Raw genomic sequence first — 27,711 nt, 5'->3', positions numbered from 1 at the left:
AAATAGAGGGAGATAAGATAATAAAGAATAAATTAATAAATATATATATAGATAATCATACAAAATATTCAATTTTTACATTTAAATATTAATTGAATTTAAGTAGTATTCATTAATTTCATTCATATTGATTAGAATTTTAAAGAAATATAGAATTATATATTTTGTTTAAATTCGTTAGAGTCAAGCATTTTGTAGAACAATATCATGCGAGTCTTTTTTTTTTTGTATAATAACTTAAAAAGTTAATTGTCTTAATGTCTGTTTATTATGTATGATTATAAATTATAATATAGTTTTATATAATACAGAATTTATAAGCATACTATCTATGACTATTAATCATTAAGCTAATGATTTGGGCCATATTGTTATTTATTTTCGCACCAAATTAATTAGAACTCTAATCCCCTACACATTGTTCACGTTGGATTATAATTGTTGAATGAATTTTTGTACAATGATATAGAATATTTTTAATAATCATATGTTTTTATTTTCTTATAAATATTCATTGTATTGTTTTATAAAATCATGAAATAATATATCGAATTGAAATATAAATTTCATAAATGTAATTGAGTATTTTTCACACTTAAGACACATTAAATTTACAACCATATTTTTTTATTTAATTCAATAAATCTCCTTTCTCATTTCATTCGCATTTATTCATTTATATATTCTTTCTTAATTAAGTCATAAGTGGAAAAATGTTTAATCACATTTTTTATTTTATAAGATGAGGTTATAAATTGTACAGTATATAAAAAAATATATTAATATAACTAGAAGGATTAAAAAAAAAATTAATTTCTTCTCTTAAAAAGGATTACTAAAAATAACATTTTGATACACAAAAACGTATAAATGGCGCATGGAGTAATTGTTCGACATTAAACTTCATTAAAAATATTGTAAAATAAGTTTGATCGAAGGAAGTCTTATGTTCAACTATGATAAATAAATTTAAATATTTTATAAATTTGTATATCACTACTAAATGTTTTAAAAATCGTCGCTAAATTATGGACTGCACTCGTGTGTTTTTGCTCTCGTCACTTTCTTTAAACGAACTCATTTAACAAAATATGTTACAATGATTACAGTCATTGTAATTAAACATCTCATCTTTATTCTTTCCCATACATTTTCCCATACAACAAATAACTGAAGAATCTGTAGTTTGGCTGCTTCATAATAATCTAAAATCATTTAATCGTTCAACCAACATCTAATGCAAAATTTAAATACAAAGATATTGAAATGGGCATATATCTTGGGCATACACTTGCCTCACTCACCATACACGTTCAGTTCATTTATTTTACATTAGCTTACATAAAAGAACCCGCGTGTAAAATATAAGCATGTATGGGACGCTTATCGCTGTGCCGGCCGTTTTACATTATGTGCCATCGTTGTAAATCGCACGAGGGCTTTATGCAAAATAACCCACGTGCACGGTCTGTAACTAGTGCCGAGGAATTACATTACTATCTACGGCGATACCAATTCTTTTTTGTTTTGCTTATCATTGCCTATTTTTCACGAACCTGTTTCGTTGAGAATCGTAGTTTTATTTGAAAGTGCAGCCGAATTATTTTATTTAAAAAAAATTAACTTATAATGTTAATATAAGCTTAATTATAAAGAGGTGTAGTTTTTAAAATTTTTAATCAATTTAAAATAATGTAATGCTATATTAATATTCAGAGGAAAGTATTTAAATGTGACCTCGCTTCTAACAAACACTTCGAGAATATAGTTGGAAAACGCTTTTGAATTCTATGTATCCTCAAAGTCCATCATAATACAAAATAAGTTCCTTCGTCAGACTTATGTAAAGCATGAAATGCATTTACTACAACTTTGAATGATAGTACGAAACAATTGCATCGACATAAATTGTTATTCGACATTCCTAGAATAACTCATCATTTTTGTTTAAAGTTATTAATGACACCAATTGTAATTTATAATCAATAAACTCGTCGCTTATAAAATAAAATATATTGCCATATGCAAATTTGTGCTTTGTTGCTTTGTACGTTAATGCATGCGCTTGAAAATATTCAGACAAGAGGATCGACTTTATAAGCTTTTATTTAAAAAATATTTTCAATCATATTTCTTCATTAATTTTAGTACTAATGTGTAAGGTGTTAGGTAATTTTTTAAAAAAATTTTATTCATTTAATACAAGTGAATGCAAATATCAACTGTACGTAATATTAGAAAATGAATTTACAAAGACTTTCGTTTTCGTTGAAATTAATGAGATCTTATTTCGGGAGCGTTCGAAAATGTATCATTACAAGTGTGTGTGGTGCAGAGATGTTTCGACGGACAATCCAGAAAGGAATACGCTGCTCTCAATGGAGGAAAATAGTTGCAGTGATACCATTGATGATGACGATGGGAATTCGTATTCAGTAAATCAGGTGGACACTATTGGTAAACATTACTTTCATTCAACGATTATTTATAACAACCTCTTATTTTTCAATACTTGCAGTGAATTGAATTTGTTTTCTTTTTTTTTTTTTTTTTTTTTTTTTTTTTTTTTTTTGATTAAGAGTTTGCAGAAAATTGTACGGAAATTGCAAGCTCTAATTAAATAAATGATTAATGTTGTAAAATTTCTGGATGACGTACATACGTGTACCCCCAGTGTTACGTATTACGTATATCAATTTTATAATATTATATACATGCATTTATTGATTCACATCTATCTAATTACCGTTCCCTATAAACTATTGATAAATATTTTTCTTACATTTACATGAGCATTGGTAACGTAAAGACTTATTAAATTGTTAGCAAATTCGTTATTAATAATTTAGTAAAATATTATTACAGCATCTTCTTACAGTATAAATAGCAGCGGTGTAGAATTTAGGTAAGAATACGTTTATATATTTCATATTAATCATTTATATTTACTAAAAAATACACCAAATATACAATTCAATTAAAAAATTAAATTGAAACATTCATTTATAAACTTTTTTTTATTAATTATTTAAAGAATTTTGTAATCTACAATTTACAAAGAATGGCTTAAAGATTTATAGCTAACTAATAAAAAGTTATTAAAGCATTGATCATGAGCGCCTAACGGATTTCAAATGTACATAAATGTAATATAAATGATTGAATAAAGGCATGCATGCTTATATGTACATTTCATATATACTGAATGAGAAGAAAAATAGTTGATAAGTAAATTTTCAAAAATACTGGAAAAATATCAGCATCCATAAAAATCATATTATAAATTGTAATTAAGAAATAAATTATAATGGTCGTTATGATTAATATATTATGAATGGTCGTTTAAAATTAGTTGACAATAATAATAACACCTACTACTTTTTTTTTATTTATATTAATTTATATTTTACACTGCTTATATCATATATTAATAAGAAAAATAGAAAAATAAAACAAATTGTCGGATAAAGAAATATTCATAATTATAAACATATGTATCAATAGTGATACATATTCATTTTTTATTTTATAATTCTAGTGCAACAGATAGTATTATAGAATCATCGGAGGAAATTGATCATATTAATGAGGATGTTACTGGAGTCGATCTTAAACTTCGTATTACACGTATAAATGAAGAGACGAGCACACTAAGAGACGAAGTTTTACGGTTAGAAGAAGCAAATGCATCTCTTGAAGATCATATGAAGTTAATTCAAAAGAAGTTGTACGTTTTTTTTTTTCAATACTTCTAGTATATTGTAAAATATTTATTATAACTTATTTATCTTTTAAAATTTACATAAATGCAATTAATCAGTTAAGATAATATAAAGTGTTAGAAAAAAAAAAATATATATATATATATATATATATTATAAATTTTTTTTTAATTACGCATATGAATGTGTGTTTAAAAAATGTAAATATTATAGTAACTATATGTATAATTATATATATATATATATATATATATATATATATATATATATATATATATATGTTATACATCAAATTTTAGGAAAATGATTATTTACTTTTTCATGTAATGATATAAATTTTTATAAAGTTATTTATTTTCATTTATCAGAGAACAAGTGACTGATAAATTTATAACATTACAAAAAGAATATGATGATCAAAAGGAAATACTAAATGAGTCCGATCAACGAGAACAATTATGCAGACAAAATTTGCGAAAATTAGAAAAAGCATATGATATTTTGCAAAAAAAAGTTGAAGAGTTAGAAAAAAATGTAAATTGTTTTTGATATACATACAATTTTTTATATGATAATAGTTTATAAAAATATAATTTATTTTACAGAAAGAAAATATTTGGAGTCTAAAAACTAAATTAGATGAGGTAAAGAAGGATAATATAGAATATAAAAAACAAATCACAAATGTTAAAGCGATGTATGATGAAAAAGTACTAGCATATGTGTGTCTTCAAGGACAGTTTAAAGAATTACAACATAATAATTGCCAGTTAGAGAAGTCATACGAAAAAAATTTTCAGGTATTTTATAATGTGAATTACATTATTGTAATTATAAGATTATAATTATTATATTATTTGTAGCATCAGCAAGAAAAAATTGAAGAACTGCAAAATTTTAATTTAGAATTACAATCGAAAATGAACAAAAGCGATAACTCCAGTCAGGTAACTAATTAGTTACCTTAATAAAATCATAATTAAAGATATATAAAATACATTTCTAAAAAATAAATGTAATAATTACAGTTTAATTTACAAATATATTGTAATAGTATTAATACGTAATTACGCATTTTGCATATAACGAATAGTTATAATTAATAATTGTATTAATTAAGAAAATTACGTATTATTAACGGGTAATATGCATATTTTAATGATAATAATACGTAAAATATTTATAAATATAAAATACGTTCAGTGGTAGTGGTTAAACTAAGTAAATTACAATTTTTAGATGAAACATAAAAAATTTACTTATCATTTTGTATATTGTGAATTTTAGCTTTCATTAACACCACCGCCATATAATTATCTCAGTGCTCATATTCACAGTACACCGTACAGTAGTAACAAGAAGATTCGAGTAAAAGATTCCCTCTATTCTGAATTAAAAGCTTCTGCAAGTGTCGATATAGATATTGTATAACCATAATTAAAACCATTTGTTATTAAAATATTGCATTTAACGTGTTTTAGGGTTTTAATTTGGACGATGCTCAAAATCAGGATGTGAAAGAAAAACTTATATTTTACAAGGAGGAAATAGCCAACATCATAAATGTTATAGATGAGTTAGTTACATGTTTCTTATACAAGCACGATAAAAAGTATTTGTGAATAATATGCGAATAATAATGTGATACGAGTTGATATATAACAGATAATATTGAAAAACGAATCATTATTACTATTTGACTATTATTATTTAACATAAAAAGCAAAAGTTTATTATGAACTGAACTAATAAAATATAATATTTCTAATTGCTATTAAGCTTGTTTGCTATTTGAAAAAAAAATACACAATTATATACGAATGAGACTGACATTTCATAAATTTTTTAAAATTCAATGTATTTCCACAAAAATTATAGGAAATAAATACACACACACACACACACAAACACAAAACTTGAAACGAATAAGATATTTAATCGCAGAAAACAATAACATTTATTTTGTTAAACATAATATAATTAATTAAGTATTTTAATTTATAATTACAGAAGTTACTTTGTTTTATTACAGAACATTAAAAGATATAGCTACTTCAAGAAATGAAATTTGCGTACCAAATTTACAGATTATGGAAATGGATATTATTGAGAATCTGAAATATAAAATCTCAACTTTAGTAAATTCGGTAAATTTTTGTTTTAATATCTTTTTAATATTGCTCTAATGAAATTTATTTTAAATATAATATTTGTATATATTAAAAAATTACATCTATTCAGCAAAATTTTAAATACAAGTAAACGTAACAAAACAAATTTCTTTTCGTAATAAGTGTCGCGGTTCGAGCGTATTGCATTCTTGACACGTGAACTATTTACTATTCTTTTTCTTGTTGATTGTATAGTGAGATGAGCGTTTATATAATAACTTATTGTACGTATACAACAATGACTGATCGCATTAATTTTATAAGCGATTCATACATTTAACCTTTGCTGTTTTATATATTTTTTGTAATTTTTGAGGCTTATATTTTTCAACGAATAAATAAATAAATTAATTAATTAATTAAATATTTTGAGATCTTATGTGTTTGTATTTAAGGAAATTTAAAAGAACTGATAATTACACGTTTAAATAAAATAAGTTTTTATTTTTGTTGTGCTATAAGTAATGTATTTTACACTTTAAGGCTATCGATATTCGTATAAAATTTTTCCTTTTTCCATAGGTAAAAACTTGCGCAACTGTGAAAGAATCTGTCTTGTCGAGTAGGGTAGATGATTCCCGAGAGAAGTCCGACGTACTAGCAGAGGCGAAGAAAACGAGTAGTCTAGTTAACGATCGAGCATTCACGTGAGTCACACTAAAGTTTTGCCTCCTTATTTTTCCTAACCAACTTAAAGATCGAAAGAACTAACGATGAGCAATCGGAAATATTTGGATCAAGGTTCGGAGAGAGTGTTCCGAGTGCTCCTTTTTCTCTGCTACATCTCTTTTCCCGTAAAAATAGCAGTATGACATGCCATCGCATGGATTCGGGCGATTATATGCGTTCACACCCACATGGCCTTCCGCGATATTCGTAAAAATAAAAATGTTTGACCTTTCGCCGTTTGATGCCGGAGCGACTTGCGACATTTTCATTTCTTAGGGAATGCAAGCAACAGTTCAGCTACTTTCATTTTTCTCCTTTGTTTACTAAAATATTAACTATCTTAGATTTATACAGTATTCAACGATTATTCTCTTATTTCTACTTACCCACGTGCTATCAATATATAAATGTATACATGTAGCAGTTGTATATTGGCTTTATTTAAGATAATCCTGAATTAGTTGCATATTTTAGCTTTTATACGTATTCATTTCTTCATTAAGCAAGTAAAAAATTTGCAAATGTATAATAAAATACATTTGTTCATAACATGAAATAATTTAGCCAGAACACTGCAAATTATTATTATCAGCAATTTAATAAATCTCAATTTATTAAATTCGTTTAATTTCATAGACTATACATAAATAAATTACGTTTCATTAGCAGCTTTCTTTTGGTCAAAATTTGGAATTTTTAAAAATATAATTTTTTTTATAATGGCTTAAATATTTTTTAATATTTTTTAATCATTTTCATCATTTTCATTGTGCTACAAAGTAATGTTTTTTTAAACTAAAAAAAAATTTTGTTTTTTGTATTAGTCAAATATATCTATTTTTTTTTTTTTTTTTTTTTTTTTTTTTTTTTTTTTTTTTTTTTTTTTTATATAATTATTTAAAGTTTCACGTACACTAAAAATTAATTATTGATTAATTATAATTTTATTTTTAATAATTCCAAATGAATTAAAAATTATATAAAAACTGAATGGTTTTTTCACTTGTTTTTTATTGTTGTCATCATCAAAAAGAATATAATTATCGCTTGTTAGGTGAAAATTAATTAATTTAAATAGGATTAAAAAATTAATGATTAAATAATTAATTACATAAATAATAATTATTTTCATCTTTATTATTCGTGATACGTGAAAAGTATTTTTTATGTTTTTATAAAAATACCAATACTCGATGAGCAATATTTGCATGAAACATTATGAATTAAACAATGTAATGATTTCTATATTTCTTTGTGCTTGAATGATTTACTTGAACTTTACCATCATACATCTTTCATTGAAATTTGTATAATATATTTTATATTAGAGAATGATTAAATATTTACATTCACATAATTATATTAATAATCAGTAATAATATATATATATATATATATATATATATATATATATAAAATATATTATTTCTATTAAAATAAAATTTATACTAGACTTTATTGTTCATCCAAGAATTATATAAGTTTTAGTGTAAAATATTTGAGTACAAAAGAGAAATTCTAAATTCTTAACATAGCATTATGCTTTCTTAGCTTTAAATATATACATGCAGTTACAGTTTTTAAATTCGTTATTAACATTACTTGGATTATATAATGCATAAAGAATAAAACATTATTGCGTAAGTATGGGTTCTACCATTATAGATGTGATACGAGAAAGATCAAAAAGAATTTTCTGATGTAGTAGGGTCCGACATATATATATATATATATATATACGTTTTATTTTCAAAACCTTGATCCAATTTTTGCAACTCTACCTTCAATAGGAATCGTATGAACTTGATTAATGTATTTTTACGTCAATTATTGTATCTGATAATATATTTTTATAAAATACAAAACCAAATTATTCTTTTGTATTTTTATGTACATTTCTTTCAAACGTGTATAATATAAATACGTTAGAAGCTCTAATATACTAGAACATATTTATTTAATATGTGTGTTATAGAAAAATACATAAAAATTGAGTCTATAAACATTTTTCTTTATTAATATTTAGAATAAACCTTGCGGTAAATATTAAAATATAACAGTTTTCAATATTATAATTTTCCGGTTTAAATTTAGATGAAGGTTTTAGTTTTTCGAAGATTCATAAAATAAAATTGTAATTTGCAAAGAAGATAAGTTGTCTTATATACTCATAACTTTTGGTTAAAGATTCACCTAATTTTTTTATCCGATATTATTAGACTTCTATTTTTAAAAAATTGAGATCTTAGTGAAGTGGCATGTATAGTATATTTTTGCATAAAGCGTAATTGAATGCATAATAGAAATCTAATTATCAAATAAGTGAAATGTATTTAAAAAAACCATTTTAATTATTTCGTAATATTGCATAGTTTTTTTTATAATTATTAATTATATTTTAGACTTTTACAATGATGTGTGTTTATGAAAAAAGAAAAAGGTATATCGATGGGTGTTTCATTCAAAATAACATAAGAAAGTGAATTGAATGGACATACAAAAAAGAGATCAAAACACTCGATAAAATAAGAATTAATAGTTATAAATAATAAAAATACAATAATAATGGCGATAAAAAATAGAATTCATTTGTACTATAAATTTCTAAACATGGTATGAAATATTATTCAGGAACCATAATGTTCAAACGACTACATTATATGCTTGTAAATAATATAGTACATTAGTTGTGACTATAGCAGAGCATTGTGAAAACTCGAATTATTTAAATTTAAATTTAAATTAAGTTCACTCAAGTCTACTTTTTGGATATCAGCAAAATGAAATTTCTAATACACTAATATATTTTGTACGAGCACAAAACCTTCTTATTGAAATAAATATCGCTTTTTTAACAATCATGAACCAGCAAGGGTATATACAGTTAATTTACAGGATACTGCTAGTGATAAGGCTACCTTTTTTAACTTCTTATCTCAAATTTAGGTCATCATTGAATATATCTGCTTAAAGATCCACCGATGTAAATTTAACGAGATTATTATATGACTATGGTAGCGAAGAATTATAAATTTTTTATATCAAATATTATAACTAGAGATATTATTTAAATACTATTTTGACGACATTGGACCTTGTTTTCTATAAGTCAATAATTACATTAAATAAAGTCTGGGCTTGGTTGGAAATTATGATGACATTCGTATATTCAAAGTGGTTTATTTTGATTTTTAATATTAATTATTGTTTTTCATTCGGTAAACCTATTTCATTATGAGTCCCAAGATAGTCAAGTAAACTAACAAAGATAAGGTTTATATATTTATTTTAAAAAGTCACAGTATTAATAAACCAAACCGTTACAAAAAATTAATTTATCAAACGGCTCCCTCTATCAATAGCTACAAATATTATCTTTACTAAATTTGTATATTAATTGTCAACAAAAATTCGTCACGAAAATTTGCATTAGAAGTTACAAGAAATATTCATTTCATTTAAATATTACATTTAAATATTTCTCAGTTTCATAATTTGCTAGGATTATCGATTGAAATTACTGCTAATCAATCGATTAATTATCAATTTTACGTATCACCTAATTGTTAAAATTGAAAATTATGACAATTTGTTGTACTCAATAGAGATCCCATTTCCATTTGTAAACGAAAATTTATGAAAACCATCGTCGTTATAATAAATTGGCCTTGACTATCGTCAATCGCGTCTTTTCAATTCCTTTAATTACGATCTGCCACGCGTTTATTATCGAGACAATAATTTCACCGAAGGGCAAGCGAGTAACGAGAAAATTAAAGGACCCGCAAGCTCGTGAAATTTCAATCCTTCAATGAGTGACGACAGGCCTGGAGGAGATGCGCTACGGAGTATCGCGTCCGCTCGTTTGAGCTCGTGCGCGCTGGCGTCCAAAGGTGCACCGCACATACCCTTAGGCCGAGAAGAGGCTTTCCGTACAATCTCAGTCTCCGATCGACGTTCGGGGCGAGAGGACCGAACGTTTCATGGAGCCTCGAGTCCGTTCGCCGAGTGCCCGCACAGAAATAGAAGCGACCGGCCACGGCGAGCATCGGATTTGGCCGAGTGACGACTCTTCGAGTTCGATCAGGGAATTGTCCTACGACACATATTTCACAGCTATCTTCGATCGATGTCGCAGTCCTGACTTTTTTTGAGATCGGCATCGATAGCAAGCTCTCGCCTTCAGTCGCACCGAGCGTTTGTGCTTTCGTGTTGAACCAAGGGGGAGCCGATGTAAATGTTGCTCGACAGCTTAACATTGAACATGCACACGTTTGTCTGTTTTTAATATTTTACTTTATAATAATTTCTCTTATGCAGCATAAATATCGTTGGTGGCACAATGGTCAATCGGTTATTTCGCATTCCCATTATTCCAATCTTTTTTTAATTAAAAAATTCATAAAATCCTTTTAAACGCTCTACGAATTACTAATGTTAGCATTAATAATTATCGAAATAATAATAATAATAATAATAATAATAATAACAACAACAATAATAATAACAATAATAATAACAATAATAACAACAACAACAACAACAATAATAATAATAATAATAATAATAATAATAATAATAATAATAATAATAATAATAATAATAATAATAATGTAATAATTATACTTTGTACTTAGTAAGTAGTTTTTTAATCGAAAGGTCCATTACCTCATAATATAGTGTTATAATAGAGTACATTTGTTTTCATTGCAATTTAAGAAGAACTTTACTTCCTAAGCTTTAGAGAAATTTATTTTCGTAGCTATCAAGAATAAAATTGTCAGATAAAAGTAATTTTTAAGAAGCTATGTTTGTATATTACTATACCTTGAGTTGGCTCGGTGTAACGCTAACTTTTATTTTGAAAAGAATACATTTGTGAGCAATCTTGCCTTAGAGACATTTTTTACGTGTAAGAAAAAAAAAATTAAATAAGCTTCGACTCATAAATTGTAAATGCTCGCGATTATATACCAACGTTTCATTGGTTTAAAATTAAACACAAAAGGTGTATTTAAAATTGAAGAATATTTGTATAAGTATCGTACAATTAATATTGCTAAATTTAAATTAACGTTATAAAAATATTGAAGAATAAAACACATAGGAATCTTAAGTTATTTTGGGTTTTAAACCGAGCATTTAATTATATAAAATATATAAAATAAAATAAATTATTACGATAAACGAATATATTTTTAAATAAAAATGATAAAGAGAATTTTTCACATTTGTCCATTTATTAAAATCGAATTAAATTAAATTATATAATTAATTATTTAGAGGGGAGGGGGGAATAATCTGTATTTGAAATATATTTAAATTAGATTTTTTTAAATGAACATTCATTATTTCGTATTATTTACATTATTTCTAAGAAATATTTATCAATATAAAAAAATTTTTTAAGAGAGTTTCCAATTTCATATATATATATATTTACATATATACGGATTTGTAAGAGTTGATTCTAAATTTTAATCTATATAATTTTACAAACCAACGATAAAAAAATATATACATTACTAATATGAAATTGTACAAATAATGACAAATGAATTATGAATTTATAATTGAAAAAATTATATTATTTTAAATTTTTAGTTTAATTTCAAATATATCAATGTGATCTTGATGATTGTTATAAATAAATTTAAATTCCTTAGCAATGTAATAATTATCAAAGTGTTAGTATAGTAAAAACATAAATATAAAAGATTTATAATTTTATATTAGAATATAGAATATATTACATAAATATAAATTAGTACCTATTATTTTCAAATATAATTGATAAGTATAAATAAGGAATGTTTTGTTCAAAATATCTACAAATTGATTTAATTCTAAGAAAAAATATATGTTCCAGTTGAAATTAATATTAAAATATTAAAATTTAAAAATAAAAAATTAATGTTTAATATTTAACTGGAACGAAAGCTTATACAAATTTATATTAAATATTAAAAAATTGATCCTTAGAAGTAATAATATATTTACGTACATTAAATGGGAGGAATTAAAAAAAATTTAATATAACGATAAATTTCTAATTTTATTTTTAATGATTACAATTTCTCACATTCAATTTGTTTAGTCAATTATAACAATCATACTAAAAATGTACTTTTCAACAATGAAAATATATTTCTATAATACCATTTTATGAAATGAGACAATAATTATTCAACTACTTTTGATGATATTAATTAAAAACTTTTTAAAATTAAATTGACAATTTTATAACAAAATTATAAGAAAATCGACCATAGTAATAAAAAAAACAACAATTATTAATTTAAAATATATAAGGCTATAAAATTATTAAGAATTTATTTGAAATCTGCAATGGACTGTCAGGTGATGCGATAATTAAACTTCACAACTTGGTGGTACTAATTAGTCTGAGCAACATCTGTTATATCTGCAAAAATGGTTTGCATCACCAAATTCGAAGGTCTCGGAAGACTTAAAATATTTTTCACATGTCAATATCTTTTAAAATGATAATCATAAAAAAATAGTATTGTAATTAAAACCTTTTATCGTTAATAGGAAAATATTAATGCTATTTTTTAAATTTATTTCAATTTATTATTTGTTTTTTTTTTCGAACAGTGATAGAAAAGTACCAAAATAGTGAACAAAGAAAGTGAAAGGATTGATGTTTCTTCATTTTTTCATCCTTTATTATAGTTACAAAAGAATCATAAGAAAAGTTGTTTCTAGTTATTAGTGCATTGAATTGCACATTAGATAAGATAAAAAAAAACTTACGATTTATTGTGATAAAAAAAATGTTTTAGAATATCATATTCAAAGGTCAAAAGCGTTCATTGGAAAAAAATTTAATGTGGAAAATTGTACTAAATAATTGGCTACAGTAAGGGCATGCAATGTATAATTTATTAGATTATGTGAAATCATATTTAAATAGGTAAATGTTCAAAAGATGACTAATAATAATAACAATCAGTCCATTATAAAGTCTATTAAAAAAGTCTATTACCTAAAGTAATATCGATACCAAAGATTTTTTATAATATTTAATGTTTGTCACATCAGTATGTTTAATTTAATTTGTTAAAAAAAATTTTTAATACAATGAATACAGAATCGCTAAAAAGTTAGGAGCGCATAAAATTGTTATTGTCTATGAATATTTAAATTATTGCAAAATTTTTATTAACGTGTATTTTAACTTACTGAGAGCAGTCTGAGTCCATAGTTATACGTATATAAAGTGCGATTGCTATTTAATATTCTCATTATTACTTTGCATTCTTGATCTAATTTTTTTGTATCATAAAGTAATATTAGAAATATAAATACCTCTGTATAGATTGAAGATGTTTCATGTTAACAAGCTAGCAAGAGTTGCGTAAGAATCTGGTTAGCGTCGAGCCCAGTATTGTACGAGTTCTAGATACACAATTACGTTTGTCAGTTTGATATTCACTTCGCTTCGATGCATTTCACGATGTAAAATTTTATTCGCCAATTTTTTCATTTTGTTGCTGTTTCTTCTAAGCATAATGCACTTTATTTTATTTGATTAAAAATAATTAAGCAAACATTGCTATTTCAATTATTTATGTTTTAATTTTAATATGTTTTAATACGAAAGTATATTTGCTTCGATACTGAGTGAAGGTCGAGTTATAAATTAGATTAGTTTTTATCAGTAATTGCAACAGTTTCTTTCGTTGCTACAAATGCAGTGTATAAAATATACAAAAAATAAATGACAAATCAGTTAAAATTCAATTCGGATATACGATAGATGTTCTAATTCAATGAACTTCGATTAATGAATTGAATTTCTCGACTCGTAAAAAGAAAAGAATTAACGAAAAAACTTGTTTCCAACATTAATTTAATTTTAAAATTAAATCAATAAAATCATGTCATTTAATATTCAATGGTATTTATAAAATATTGATTGCTGTTTACATTATCGAGTCTATCAAAATATTCGCGGAAGTATTTAACAATATGATTTATTCATCTTTATAATATATACATATATATATATATATATATAAATTATGTATAGTTTACAAGTATTACTTGCTGTGATATAATATAATGTAACTGATAGTGAGTAATGATATGACAATGTGGATTAATTTTACATTTTCAAGTGTCCAAAAGACCTAACAATTTCTTATTAAAAGACAATTTTGTAGGCAAATTAAATTAATCAATAATAAAATAGTGTATATGTGAATAATATTTATAACACGATTATATTAATATTTCGAGTACAATAAAAAATAATCTGTCAATGACTATCACTAAAGGAATTTCATATTCATCTATTCTTGTATGTAAACTTCTTTCAATTTTACTTTTAATTTTATTTTAACATAATAATACATTTCAAATAATAGTATAATATTGTATAGACAGATAATGAGGTCATATAAATAATGCGTTGATAAAGTTTATTTAATTGTTCATAGATCGGTGAAACGAGAGGACGATTTAATTGGTTCTGTCACACTGTCAGTCACATCCATGTTATCCAAGGAAGTACATAGCACATGCGACAAATCAAGATCTTCGGTAATGGAAACCTCGGATTGTTCCAAGAATCTTGAAGCCTTTGAGCCCAATGATGATGAAAGTATCGAGCCAATGTCTGAGGCACTCAACAGGATCATTGAATTAAAAGGATCCGACAATATCGAGGAAATGGAATCCGTTATATATCCAATGCACAAGTATGTTTATCAATAAATTTATGAAAGAATTAAAGTAAGAAATCCATAGAAACTTGAAATTAAAAAATTTTGTATACTAGACGGATGGCACTTTTGCCATTATTCTAAATTGAATTATATTTGATTTTTAATTTATTATGATATTAAATCAATAGCTAAACAAACGAATTAATTATAAAAATTAATAAATAACAAATAACCTTATAATACTTATTGTTAAACTTATTCTTACATTTCGTGCAAATACTCATGAAAGTAACAATAATGAAATATTATGTTATCATATTTTTTAATATAAATCAAGTTATATAAAAAATTATATTAATCACATTTTATTTTTATTATAATAACAAATTTTAGATTTATCGGTATGTATTAAAATTAATGTTATAATGTTATAAAATTTGTAATACGATGAAATTAATAAATATATTTATAAAAGCACTTAAGTCATAAAAAGTCATAAAAACTATGTAGGAATTAAATATTTATATTTTTATAGGCAAAAGTCGATTTATACCGCCAAAAACAATATGGATTGGTTTACCATGGGATCCAAAGTTACCCAGTCGAGTGACTCATCTTCGTACATCAATGCAAAAGGGGATGGACCACGCCATAACATTAATAATACGAACGATTCTAATAGTCAAACATATCAAATAAATGCCACCTCGGATAATCTTAAATCGGCCTTTACAAAATATAGTTCTAACAACGACAAATCAGTTAATGAACTTGATATGAGATATGTAACATTAAGGTCAATTGACGAAACATATTTATTAAATCCTGTGGTGTCTAGTTCAGAAGAAAATTCACCAGGATTGCAGCAATTTAAAACTGATTCAAAACCGCAAGTCATGGATTACCATACCCCTGTTCATAATCAAAATCAAAAAATTACACCGCATAGGAAACTGTCGGTCTGTTATCCGACTTTTGGTATCGATAGTTTGCAAATACCGGATAGCGCGCATAATGCAAGTGGTGAGATAAGACATTCGTTCGCTACGTCGAATACCGAAGGAAGTGAATACACCGACTCTAGTATAAAGCTATCCATACCTCTTGAATCGAGCGCTACAAGGGATCAATTGATGAATTCGTATCGATGCCCGAACAACAATGATTCATCTAGTAGCTCATATTCAAAAACGGATGAGTCTCCTGTATCGGAGCCCATGGATGATTCGATCAATGAAGCCACGAAAATGATCAAGAAAGTAAATCTCGCCCCGTCAAAATTACAATTTTCCGATTCAATTTCCAACCAAACGCTCCCAGTAAACGGAGAAACGAAAAATTGGAAAACAAATACAATTTCACAGAGGAATTCTGAATTTGAAACGTTTTCTGAAAATATTGCAGCGCAACAGTCAAGAATCTTGAGCTCGTCTTCAAACTTGATGAAAGCAAACGAACAGAGAGACAAATATAATATTACGTTAGACTCACGAAATATTGGTGGCAGTGCGTCATTCTCTGAATTTACTAATGATCTAACTAATCAATGTCTTAGTAGTAATAATTCAGTTGGTTATCAAAACAATGCATATAATGTGTTTTTATCTAATGCAGACAAAAATGATCAGACATATACAAAAAAAGGTAAGAATTGCATCCACTTATCAGTTTATTAGTTATTAAGGAGTTCGATTGTGCGAATCATAAAAATCTTTAAAAATGACGTTGAATAAAAAACCACGCTTGTTTAATTTCACTTGTACTTTTCAAAATTTATAAATAATTTTACAGTACTTTTTACGAAATTTTTCAAAAATTCGATAAAATTGAAATTATAAGATGGAAGATTAATATTTAACAAACACAGTGAAACGATCGAATCTATTATATTTCAAGTTAATTTTTATTACTTTTTGATGAAGTTAATGAGAGACGAGATAATAAATTCAATTCTAGTTGTATTTCACTTAATATTCGACAACAAAATAATACTTTATATAGTGTTCAATTTTATATTATCTTGGAACAATTTAGTGATGATAGCTTTAACATTTAATAAGCTTTATATTTACTTTGGATATTTCGTCATCAATATTTCTTGCAAATAGAGTAATTAAATCATCCATTGAAAGCTTAGCTAAATGATATTAGGAGAACAATAATTCATTACATTACAAAATTATTCTCTGAAGTTTAGATTCGGCCGAATTATCCTAAATTTTAATAATATTTTATTAATTATCGACTGACCTAGTCTCTTAAATCAATTGATAAATATTGTTTCTTGATCCGTGGAGTACCTTGTGATTTTCGAAGAATTACAAAGACTCTATCAATTCTATTATTTTGGCAAAATATTTGTAAATTTTATATATACCACTTTATATTTACTATTTTCCAATTGTAGTTGCACGTGCACTTTAAACAATTTTATATATTCTAATGTTTATATGAAAAAATTTGTTTATATTATTTTATAATATTGTATATTTTATACAACTTATATATATATATATATATATATATTATACAAATATGTATAAATATGAGAATTTTTCTACAGGCAATAGATTAAGTAAGAAAAGGATGTAATAGGATTATAATTGCATAATTTGTTTTAAATTAAATTTTGTTATTAAATCCTTAAGAATTTCTTGAAACGTAGCTTCTATGATTTTAATTTCGCAAAGATTATTTAAACGCGATTATCCTCGTTGTTTATCGAATCGATCAATTGATGTCCTTCAACCAAATGGTTCGCAACATTTATGCGCCGAATTTTTCAGCTCGATAATATCACGTGGATAAAATTACGGGATCGACTAGACCATAAAGTGCTTGCCCACACATCTCTTACGCAGCATCTTTCACACCTGACCGGCAGCGATACAATCGATCGAACCCGGCCAATTCGACGGTGGGGTTCGCTGAGCAAAAGCCATTATTAAACCGACGCGGTTTAACATTTCCCCCTTGATTCGATATCGCCGTCGTCATTGTCGGCGGCGAGAGCGTTACAACCTCTCGTACAAGACGGCACGAAGAAATCACTTTTTAATGAGATACCCTTTGACGATAAACCGCGTGTTATTGCCGTAACCGGCGACTCTCCCGGTCCGCTCGGGTCGGCGATACTCGAGGCGCAGTGCGATTATCACTGAGGGAGCTCCTGGCGATGGCACGGAGCTCCCGACGGCGAGTCGTCCATTTGTCCGCGGAGGCACGAGCGATCGGCAAGCGGCGAGTAATAATCCAGACCTCGACATTTCGCGCAGGCGTGAGCACCGAGGGGAGGAGGCAGCGCGCCGCTATCGTTGCATCGACGACGACCGCCGCCTCGGGCGCCGCCGTTGCCGCAGCCGCAGCCGCTGTCGGCGTAGGGGCCAGTACCCGCAGCTGCAGCGGCGAGGAGTCGACGACGACAGTCGGGCGCGCGATGTCCAGCGGCGAGGAGGAGGAGAGCTCTGCAGAGAGCGAGTGCGAGGCGCCCCGACCGACGTCGGATAACACGGAGGCCGAGGAGCCGGCGCTAGAGGACAAGGTCGAGGTGAGTTATATCGAGGCTTTCACCGCATTAATTAATTGGCTCACGATTATCCCGCTCGTGAGGATAATCTGGAGTGTCGAGAGTGTGGGAGAAAGGGGGGTGAGAGGGTGAGAGAGAGAGAGAGAGAGAGAGGGAGAGAGAGAAAGCGGATTGTTGACGCGAGGTCTTTTGGGCCTTTCAGCCTTTTTGATGCCCAGCTTCTTTTTAATTGTTTAAATTTATGATAAGAATTTTACGTGTATATCGATTTCTATGCTAAATTATTTTACAACTTCTCCGGATGTAAGATCTTTGAATGCAACGATAGTTGGTGTGTTGACACATTCCTCTAGGTCATGTGGAAAATACATGTTATGCCTCCAGTATACAGAGTACCGTATTTAAATTTCAACATTCCCATAAGTTATTTTCTCACACTGCACTAGTGTAAGCCTATAATTTTGATAAATATTAATTAACATTTTATGATAATTTTTATAAAAATTTCATGCTTTTAATTCGGAGGATTCGAGCGATTATAAAATGTGAAAGATACATGCGGAAATATACGACTCTGTCAAACAAAATGAGTTACTAGTAAAATCTCGGAAAGACAATGCTCGATTGTACATAAGTTTTATTTGGCAACGACAGGTTTTCTTTTAGAATGGAGGACAATTGAGAAATGCATTATATCGGTAGGGGCTTTCATTTTCTTATTATAAGAATTATTCAGTAATTATAACTGCGAATGAGGCATCTTCTTGATGCATTTTTATTGAAATAAACTTTGCACTTATTAACACATATAAAGAGCGCTTCGTTGTGAAAAAATTATTATATGAAATAACAAATACGATCGATAAGTTAGCAGAAATATCAAAGCACTTATATTAGATAATGATAAACAATTGTAACTAAAAATAATCTCGGCAAAATTTTATTCATTTACATATTAGTTTAGATATTATTATTATTATTATTATTATTATTTTTAATCTTTCTTACACCACGATTAAGGTCGTTTATAAAACTTTAACCTCAATTTGAGCTTAAAAGCACAGACAGCACAGAAAGTAAAGAAAATACCATACATCATATTAATATTATTTGTTGTTTTAAGTTTAAAAAATTTATATATTTTCAATAAAATCCTACAGATTGGATAAATTGAAAATTTTGAGAAAATATTTTTATGACATATTTCATTATCTAATTAGATTTTTATGACAATAATTAGCTGCAGTTTGGTCTACTGTATAATTACTTTTTTTTTTTATCTATTGCAAATGCTTATATCGAAAGAAAACAGCTATTAATGATAAGTAACGATTGAATATAAGTCAATTAATGCAAAAAAGCTATCTATAAATATTATTTGCTATCATCTTATAAATTCAAATTAGTTTTTTTTTTTTTTTTTTTTTTTTTTTTTTTTGATTTTTTTTAATCAATCGAAACTTTTCTTGGTAGTTTTACTTTTAAAATTTAAGAAGTTCACAGCCGCATTTTTATTAATTTAAATTCTTAAAATTGCCAATATACGTATCGTGCTTTTAATTAATACAAATTTTTATTGTACAAGTATTGACAGGCACAAAGCACACACACGAATAATTTTTCACATGAAACATATGACACTATATATAACATACTCATTAAATATATACAAAATTATACATTCTTAATTTAAAGTTAATTGCATTTAAACGAATTTGATAATAAATAATTGTGTAAATTCAAATAGAAGCTCGCGCTTAAATGTATTAAGCGCTCTTATATTATTATAAGTTGAATTAAAATATTATTTGTTTATAAATTTGTTTGAAAATTTATGCATTGTTAACAATTTGAGTGAGATAAAAGATAATATTTTAAACGATCAAGTTTACAACATTTAAAAAAAATAAGAATCAATAATATAATATTAATTATTTGATGCAAAAAATTGGTAACAGCATTTGTTTCTAATATATTTGAAAGTAACACGATAAATGTAGATTGATTCACAATACAGAATAGGCGATAAGAATTAAATCATGCGAGTGACAATAAAATACACGTTCGCCGAGCACGTGCATCTTATCACAAACACAGATTTTAGAAAGAAAATAAAAATAAATATTTTGAACGTTAATACATAAACGTCCGAAATCTTATATAATGATGAACATTTATCGCCTTATAAGAACACACTCAATAAACAACCTTTCGTATAAAAATTAATTGTCAATATCTAAATATATAGAATGACATATTATATCTGAATAATGCAAAGTTTAATGTAGATCTAAAAAGCTCATATCCGCTCATTCATTTTCTAATTGTGCACTTAAATAAATATTTCGAACTTCATACATAATTAGGGATAAAAATTCTTTAAAATTATGCATACAAGTTATGCATATTTTTTGTAATGATATTTGCTCCTAGAATTTTAATAAATTTTAATATAAAATTAATGCTTATTTATTATTATATATAAATTATTAAATATAAGATTAAAAAGAAATAATGATCGAATAGTGAAACATTTGAAAAACAAATATCGTTAATTGTGAGATTTTAATTGTTTTTATGAGGATTTTTTTATTCGTTCATAATTATTTAATAAATAAATAAATAATAATAATAATTGACAGACAAATAGTAAACACTTACTGATTAAATTGGGTAGAGACAATAGTTTTATCATACCTACATAATTGCTGTATTTATAATATAATGCAGTAGTTAGTAAACTATTAAATACTAAATGCCGTGTAAAAATATTACATATGTATCGTCGATATATGAATGTTTGTCCATAAAAACAATTTTTAACCTTCAAAAAAAAAAACCCGGCGTTTAATCTATTCAAATTTTTATCTTCATAAAAAGAATCATTGTTAGTTAAAATTTACTCTGAGCTTTATTTTAATTGATAAACAAATATTTATTTAAAACAAAAAAAAAAACAAAAAAACAAAACAAAACAAAAAAAGTAGAAAATATATTTACCACCAATTTTTTTAAGTGAAAAATATTAACAATTAATCTATATCATAAATTACAAAATAGACGTATAATTATTTAATATTAATTCGATAAAAGTTTTTAATTACAATTATCATTGATCTATAACGATTCGTCGTTAATTATATAGTATATTTCTATCTAATTTAGAATTAACCTGTTGCTTCGACTGTACAATTTTGAAAATATCTATGCATGAATACATATTAAATTTCAGATGTGCAAAATACTATTTTAATTTTTATAATAATCATATTTATAGACAATCCATTAATGATGATGCCCAATAGAAATAGTATTCAAAAGATTTTATTTTAAGTAAAATTGATGATACAATTAAACTATCGTTGCTAATTGATTCTATTTAATACTATTTGTACGATCGGTGCAATAGATCTCGTCGTAAATGCAATAGATCGTATTATGTTATCGTTATATCTGTGAGTTATAAGACAATAATTTATTGACGCAATTTTGCATTGATGCTATTTTGGAAAATTCCAAAGTCTCTAATAAAATTCAAAATTCCTCAGCGTCAAATAAAAATACGATTTATCCGATTAAAATCCTCTTCCGTATTGCGCATGAAAACCATAAAATAGCAAATGAAATCTATAAAAAATGTATAAATATAACAGTCCGTTAAAATTCGCGTCCTACGTCTCGTCAAGAAAATGTAATGTAGTCAAAACAAAAGCTGGGGCGGAAAATTATCGTCCGAGACTGCGAGATAGGCAAATAACAGTCGTTAGTACAAGATCGCGAAATCATAAGCTGTCAGACGGGGAACAATCAATCCAACGAGTACCACTTCAATTAATCACTAATTATGACAGAATATTTTACGTATGTCCATCCGACGAGCGACTACTGCGGATTGCGTCGCGCACGTATTGCATGGAAATGCCCGGCGATCGATCTTGAAACAATTGCTACTGATCAGTTGTCATTAAGAGAGACCATCGCTTCATTAAGCGATTAGCAAATCATTTATTCATACTTCACTTGGTGCTTGTGCTTTCTGTTTGAAGATGCATGAATATAAAACGTCGAGACAATTATAACGCAACTAACTAACTGTCATGACCTTCGAGTCGATACAGTTCTTAACGATTCTTCCCAGCAAAATCTTGCTTTTGCCATTAATAAGCATCCCAATGCACTCCAATATCGTTCCAAAAAATTCTAACCTCTAAAATTTAAAAATTAGTATAAATAGCCGAAGAATTCCCACATTCTGTGAATATTAATTATATTACATTTTGTAAATATGTAAATATGAATCATACCCGCAAAAAGTCTAATGTAGACAAAAATTAAATTGTCTTTCTATAATAATACCAATATAAAGCACTTATAATGCACTCTGAATAATTATTTTAATTGATAAAAGAGTTGCCTTAATACACCACCTGTAAGAGTTCGCGTATCTTGCATATCAGTGAGACAAATACAATTACTCAAAAATTTTTTATTTTTTCAATATACAACCTTACTTTTTTTTCACTTCAATATCTTAATTTTAACGAATAAATAAAAATATAATTAAAAATATCTATCTATAAATATGTAAGAAAATTTACTGTAATGTTTACCTCTATTATTATTAATTATTAACTCTATTATTAGGATAGTAATGTGTATTTTCTATAATTCATAGTATATATAATGACAATTCATCTAAAATAATTAATATTTGGATCAACATTGCATGAAATTACATAAAATTTATAATTTACACCATGTTGTAATATTTCTTATATAAGTGGATTTTTGTTATATTCGACAATAGTGATTATAGGGCAAATGTCAACTATATTTAAAAAATTGTTTTGTTATTTTTTAATAAAATAAAAATGAGAACATCTAATTAAAATATATTCTATTATTTATATATTTGTGGTTTATGTAATGGGCATTAGTCATTAACTATAAAAAAAAAATAAAAAAAAATTGATAAAAAACAAAACGATATGACAAATTTGTATTATACAGTGTACTAACACATTCAAAAATATATATTTGTTCTATTAAAAAATAAGATTGGGTTTCATAATATTAAGAATAACATCGGATGTACTTCTGTATTAAAATTTCATTTCTATATAACATTAAATGTAAATTAATTGTATTTATGCTTCAATCTATATATTTAATTGTTAATGTAATTTATCTAAAACCATTTATCAAAAACTGCACTCAAGTTGTTGTCTATAATAAAGTGATGATCCTTGTATTAGTGAATAAATTACTTCCTCGTTTACATGGAGATGCATACCAACTTTATTAGCTATTGTTGTCGTATAGCAATAGTTATATAATTATTGCTATTTAATTAAAAAAGACATGAAAATATTAATGATTATATTCAATTATATTATTTTCGAAGAAGTTACATTTCAAGTTCTTATAGAAACACGGAGATACAAAATAAGTAAATTGGATCATTTTATTCAAAAACAATCCAGGTGAAAATAAATTGTCTATTAGTAACGATAAATTAATATAGTATAAGTAGGGCCCATGGAACGTAAGGATTCGCTGCATAAATATAAAATTAATAATTACAAGTACATTTATTTATGAAAATTGGGGAAATTCTTAAAACATTTAACTCGTTATTATTATTATTATTATTATTATTATTATTCATTATTATTATTCATTAGTCTTATATTGAAAATCTTTTGAAAATACAAAAATTAAAAATAATTTATCTATTTTAATTAAGAAAATAATTATAGTGATATATATTATATATATATTTGAAATTAGCATTATATATATTTATAGTTTTCTATATTTTTTTTTCTTAAAATGATAAAAAAAAAAGGTAAAGTAGGTTTTATATTCATTCAGGGTTGTAATTACATGTGTTATATGATATTAAATTATAGTTTAATATATTTTTCAGTAGGTTAGGTGTAAAATAACAAATAATTCTTGAAAATAATTACATATTTTAATATATTACATTTCAATATAATAATTATTAGATAAATAACACTTATTGATTCAAAATTACATACGAACGGCTCGATGTTACGACTATGTATAATTAATCTTAAAAACCTATAATTAAATGATTTAAACATAAGTTATGTATTTCTATAGATAATTTTTACCACAATTTCAATAAATAACACAATGATTATGACAAATTTATGCAATGAAAAGAAATTTACACTAAATATTCAATTTTTATAGAAATATGTTTAATTAAATTTATATCCTTTATTCATTTGCTTTTCTATTTTTCTCTTATTCTTTCCCGCTTTCATACAGAAATTGATTTACACAAAAAAATTATTCATTGACAGAAAAAAACATTATTTATTAATTATGTCGGTTTATCAACAAAATTGTTTTTAATTCCACATTTTTATCGTTGAATCGATTAAATATATTAAAAAATTCTATTTATAATTAATAATTAATAATCGATAATTCTGTATATTTGTTTTGCTAGTAAGTTTAGTGCAAATTATGAAAAATATGTTGTCACATTTATCTAAGTATTATTTAACAACTCGAAAAGATTATTAATAAATAATTTTATTTTTATTTTTATAAATATTAAATTAAATATTTATCATGTAATGTTCATCACATATTTTAATTATTTAAAATCAAATTAATAAATAATTTGATTCCTATTTTTATGTTATTAGATAAATATATTACGAATAATTTTCAAATATATTTAGAATTTAAATAAGAGCTTGAGTAAATCTTTTTTATTATCCACTATCTATCACTTGTAACTATTCATTGTTAAATAATATATTGATCAATCTTTGCTTTACGCATATTATATTTGAGACATAATATACAATTTAATAACAATCGTAATCTGAATTAAAATAATTTATTTACTCATTATTCGTTTATTATAGAAATACAACATTAAGAAAATGATATTCATTTAACCGTGCGTGACAATGTGTAAAGATAAAAAATATCTCGAATATTTTAACTTTTATACTTAATACTTAATACTGTAATGGTAATATGTTTCTGTAAATATAAAAAACTAGAATTCTATTGTCTTATTTATTTATTAGATCTATTAAAAGTATCCATAATTATTATCAATATATAGATCTAAAAAAAAAAAGCAGAAAATTAAATTTGAATTTTTTTTCGAAATTTTTTATTAATTTTACACAGTAAATTATTTAACAAATTTGATATTAAGTAGACTTGTTTCGTAATTTTCTATCTTATAAATGGAAATTTGAAATATAATTCACTATAATTCATAATTTATAATTTCGTAATTAATGCTCTAAATATCTAAAATATCGATACATAATATTATTCTTTAATATATAGAAAAAATTATTATTAATATCTAATGGAAATATTACATAATGTTGATCAAATGTAGACGTTTTATTTTAAAGTAGAGTTTGAATATTTGTTTATTAGAAAATCTAGATAAATGTGAAATTTCTTTTATGTTTTATTATTTCCTAATGTTACCAATTAAAAAAGATAATTGTATCATTGTACGATAAATTACTATTATATACAAAAATGATAGATAAATGAAATTTCCTAAATAAAGTCACAACATAATTTGATCGAGTCATTTAAAGATTAATAATTACTTAAAATATTAAAAGCTTAATTTTATTGTAAACCCATATTCGTTTTTATGTATGTTGACAGCTAAATTTTGATGATTTATTTATAAAAGTTTTATGTTATTTTTGTGCATTTACCTTTATTACTTTCCTACTAAAAATGAAAAGGAGCATTTTCAGCATAGTTTGGTGTTTTCATTACCGAAAAAGTTAAAATATCTTATGATTATTTACATTTGCTATTTTTAAAAGTTAATCATTTTTCATGACCAGTTTAGGTTCATTTTATAAATAATTTCATTCCTACGCGTTTGACCTCTAAATTATAGATATCAATATATATATATGAGCAAACAATTTTCTATAAGAAGCTATGAAAACTAAATCGTTACTTAACATTATCATTAATTAAACTATATATTCAATCACGCAAAACTGTTTTAATACTATTAATTGTCATTATATATTTATAAACACCTTTATTCTATCATTATTAGTTGTAACTAATTTATTTTGAACTTCCTGAACATGGCATATGTATATATATTAAGAATAGTTGCACGCCGATGATACATATTAATATGAAGACTAAATAACGTGTATTGTATATACGAATTTGAATATTTTAAAATCCTTTTGTACTATAGAATAATATTTGAATATTTACATTAGCAATAATAGATAGCATTATTTTCTGATCGATGTATAAAAATAGATTGTAGTCAAGGTCATATTCAAAACTGCTTCTCATGAAAGTATTTATAAAATAATGATTATGCAATTAAACTACGTAATGCGTAGAAGCTTCATATTCGTGCAGTTCTAATTTCAAACATTATGACTGAAATGAGCATAAATTTTTGCATACACGTGGGCTTACTTATACATAATGTAGATCCGATAGAAATACAATTTTCCAATCTTTATCAAGTTTAATCGTGAATTCTGCCGAGCAGTAAGAATACATATTTCATTCTATCTATTATTCAATAGTTAATTAAATTATTGTGCTGGCTGATATAACTACTACAGTAGCTTTATTAAAGTAAAAGAATTTCATTGGATAAATCTGTATATTATATATATATATATATATATATTAGAGAACTTGAAACTTATTAATTGTCAAATAAATAAATAGAGGCATGTAACGTTAATCATTAAATAGTTATAAAATTAAAGTGAATAAAGGCTAAGAGAAATTTTACAGCAGAATTTTTAAATGTGATTAATATATATATATATATATCAGAATGTAATAACTCATACTTATTTACACAAATAAATTATAATTGTATAAATTGTGATCGATTTAATGTGTACAAA

The 27,711-nt window shown here is 25.5% G+C and overlaps 1 protein-coding gene across 1 annotated transcript in view; it reads left to right on the top strand.

The window, feature by feature from the left end:
* The first annotated feature begins 4,336 nt into the window (after nucleotides 1–4,336).
* LOC105364897 (probable serine/threonine-protein kinase DDB_G0282963) overlaps nucleotides 4,337–27,711 on the top strand; it is a 36,916-nt gene continuing 13,541 nt past the window's right edge. Inside the window, exons 1-9 of the mRNA XM_011502925.1 lie at nucleotides 4,337–4,522; nucleotides 4,586–4,669; nucleotides 5,010–5,126; nucleotides 5,204–5,298; nucleotides 5,755–5,869; nucleotides 6,416–6,540; nucleotides 15,028–15,288; nucleotides 15,791–16,899; nucleotides 18,531–18,802. Coding sequence (XP_011501227.1) covers nucleotides 4,418–4,522; nucleotides 4,586–4,669; nucleotides 5,010–5,126; nucleotides 5,204–5,298; nucleotides 5,755–5,869; nucleotides 6,416–6,540; nucleotides 15,028–15,288; nucleotides 15,791–16,899; nucleotides 18,531–18,802 — 2,283 coding nt within the window. The 5' untranslated portion in view covers nucleotides 4,337–4,417. The remainder of the gene's footprint in view (nucleotides 4,523–4,585; nucleotides 4,670–5,009; nucleotides 5,127–5,203; nucleotides 5,299–5,754; nucleotides 5,870–6,415; nucleotides 6,541–15,027; nucleotides 15,289–15,790; nucleotides 16,900–18,530; nucleotides 18,803–27,711) is intronic.

Source organism: Ceratosolen solmsi, unplaced genomic scaffold (genome assembly GCF_000503995.2).
Source record: "Ceratosolen solmsi marchali unplaced genomic scaffold, CerSol_1.0 scaffold61, whole genome shotgun sequence".
In the NCBI taxonomy this organism is placed as follows: domain Eukaryota; kingdom Metazoa; phylum Arthropoda; class Insecta; order Hymenoptera; family Agaonidae; genus Ceratosolen; species Ceratosolen solmsi.
The sequence above is the reverse complement of the archived record's forward strand: the minus strand, read 5'-3'. Positions and strand labels throughout refer to the sequence as shown.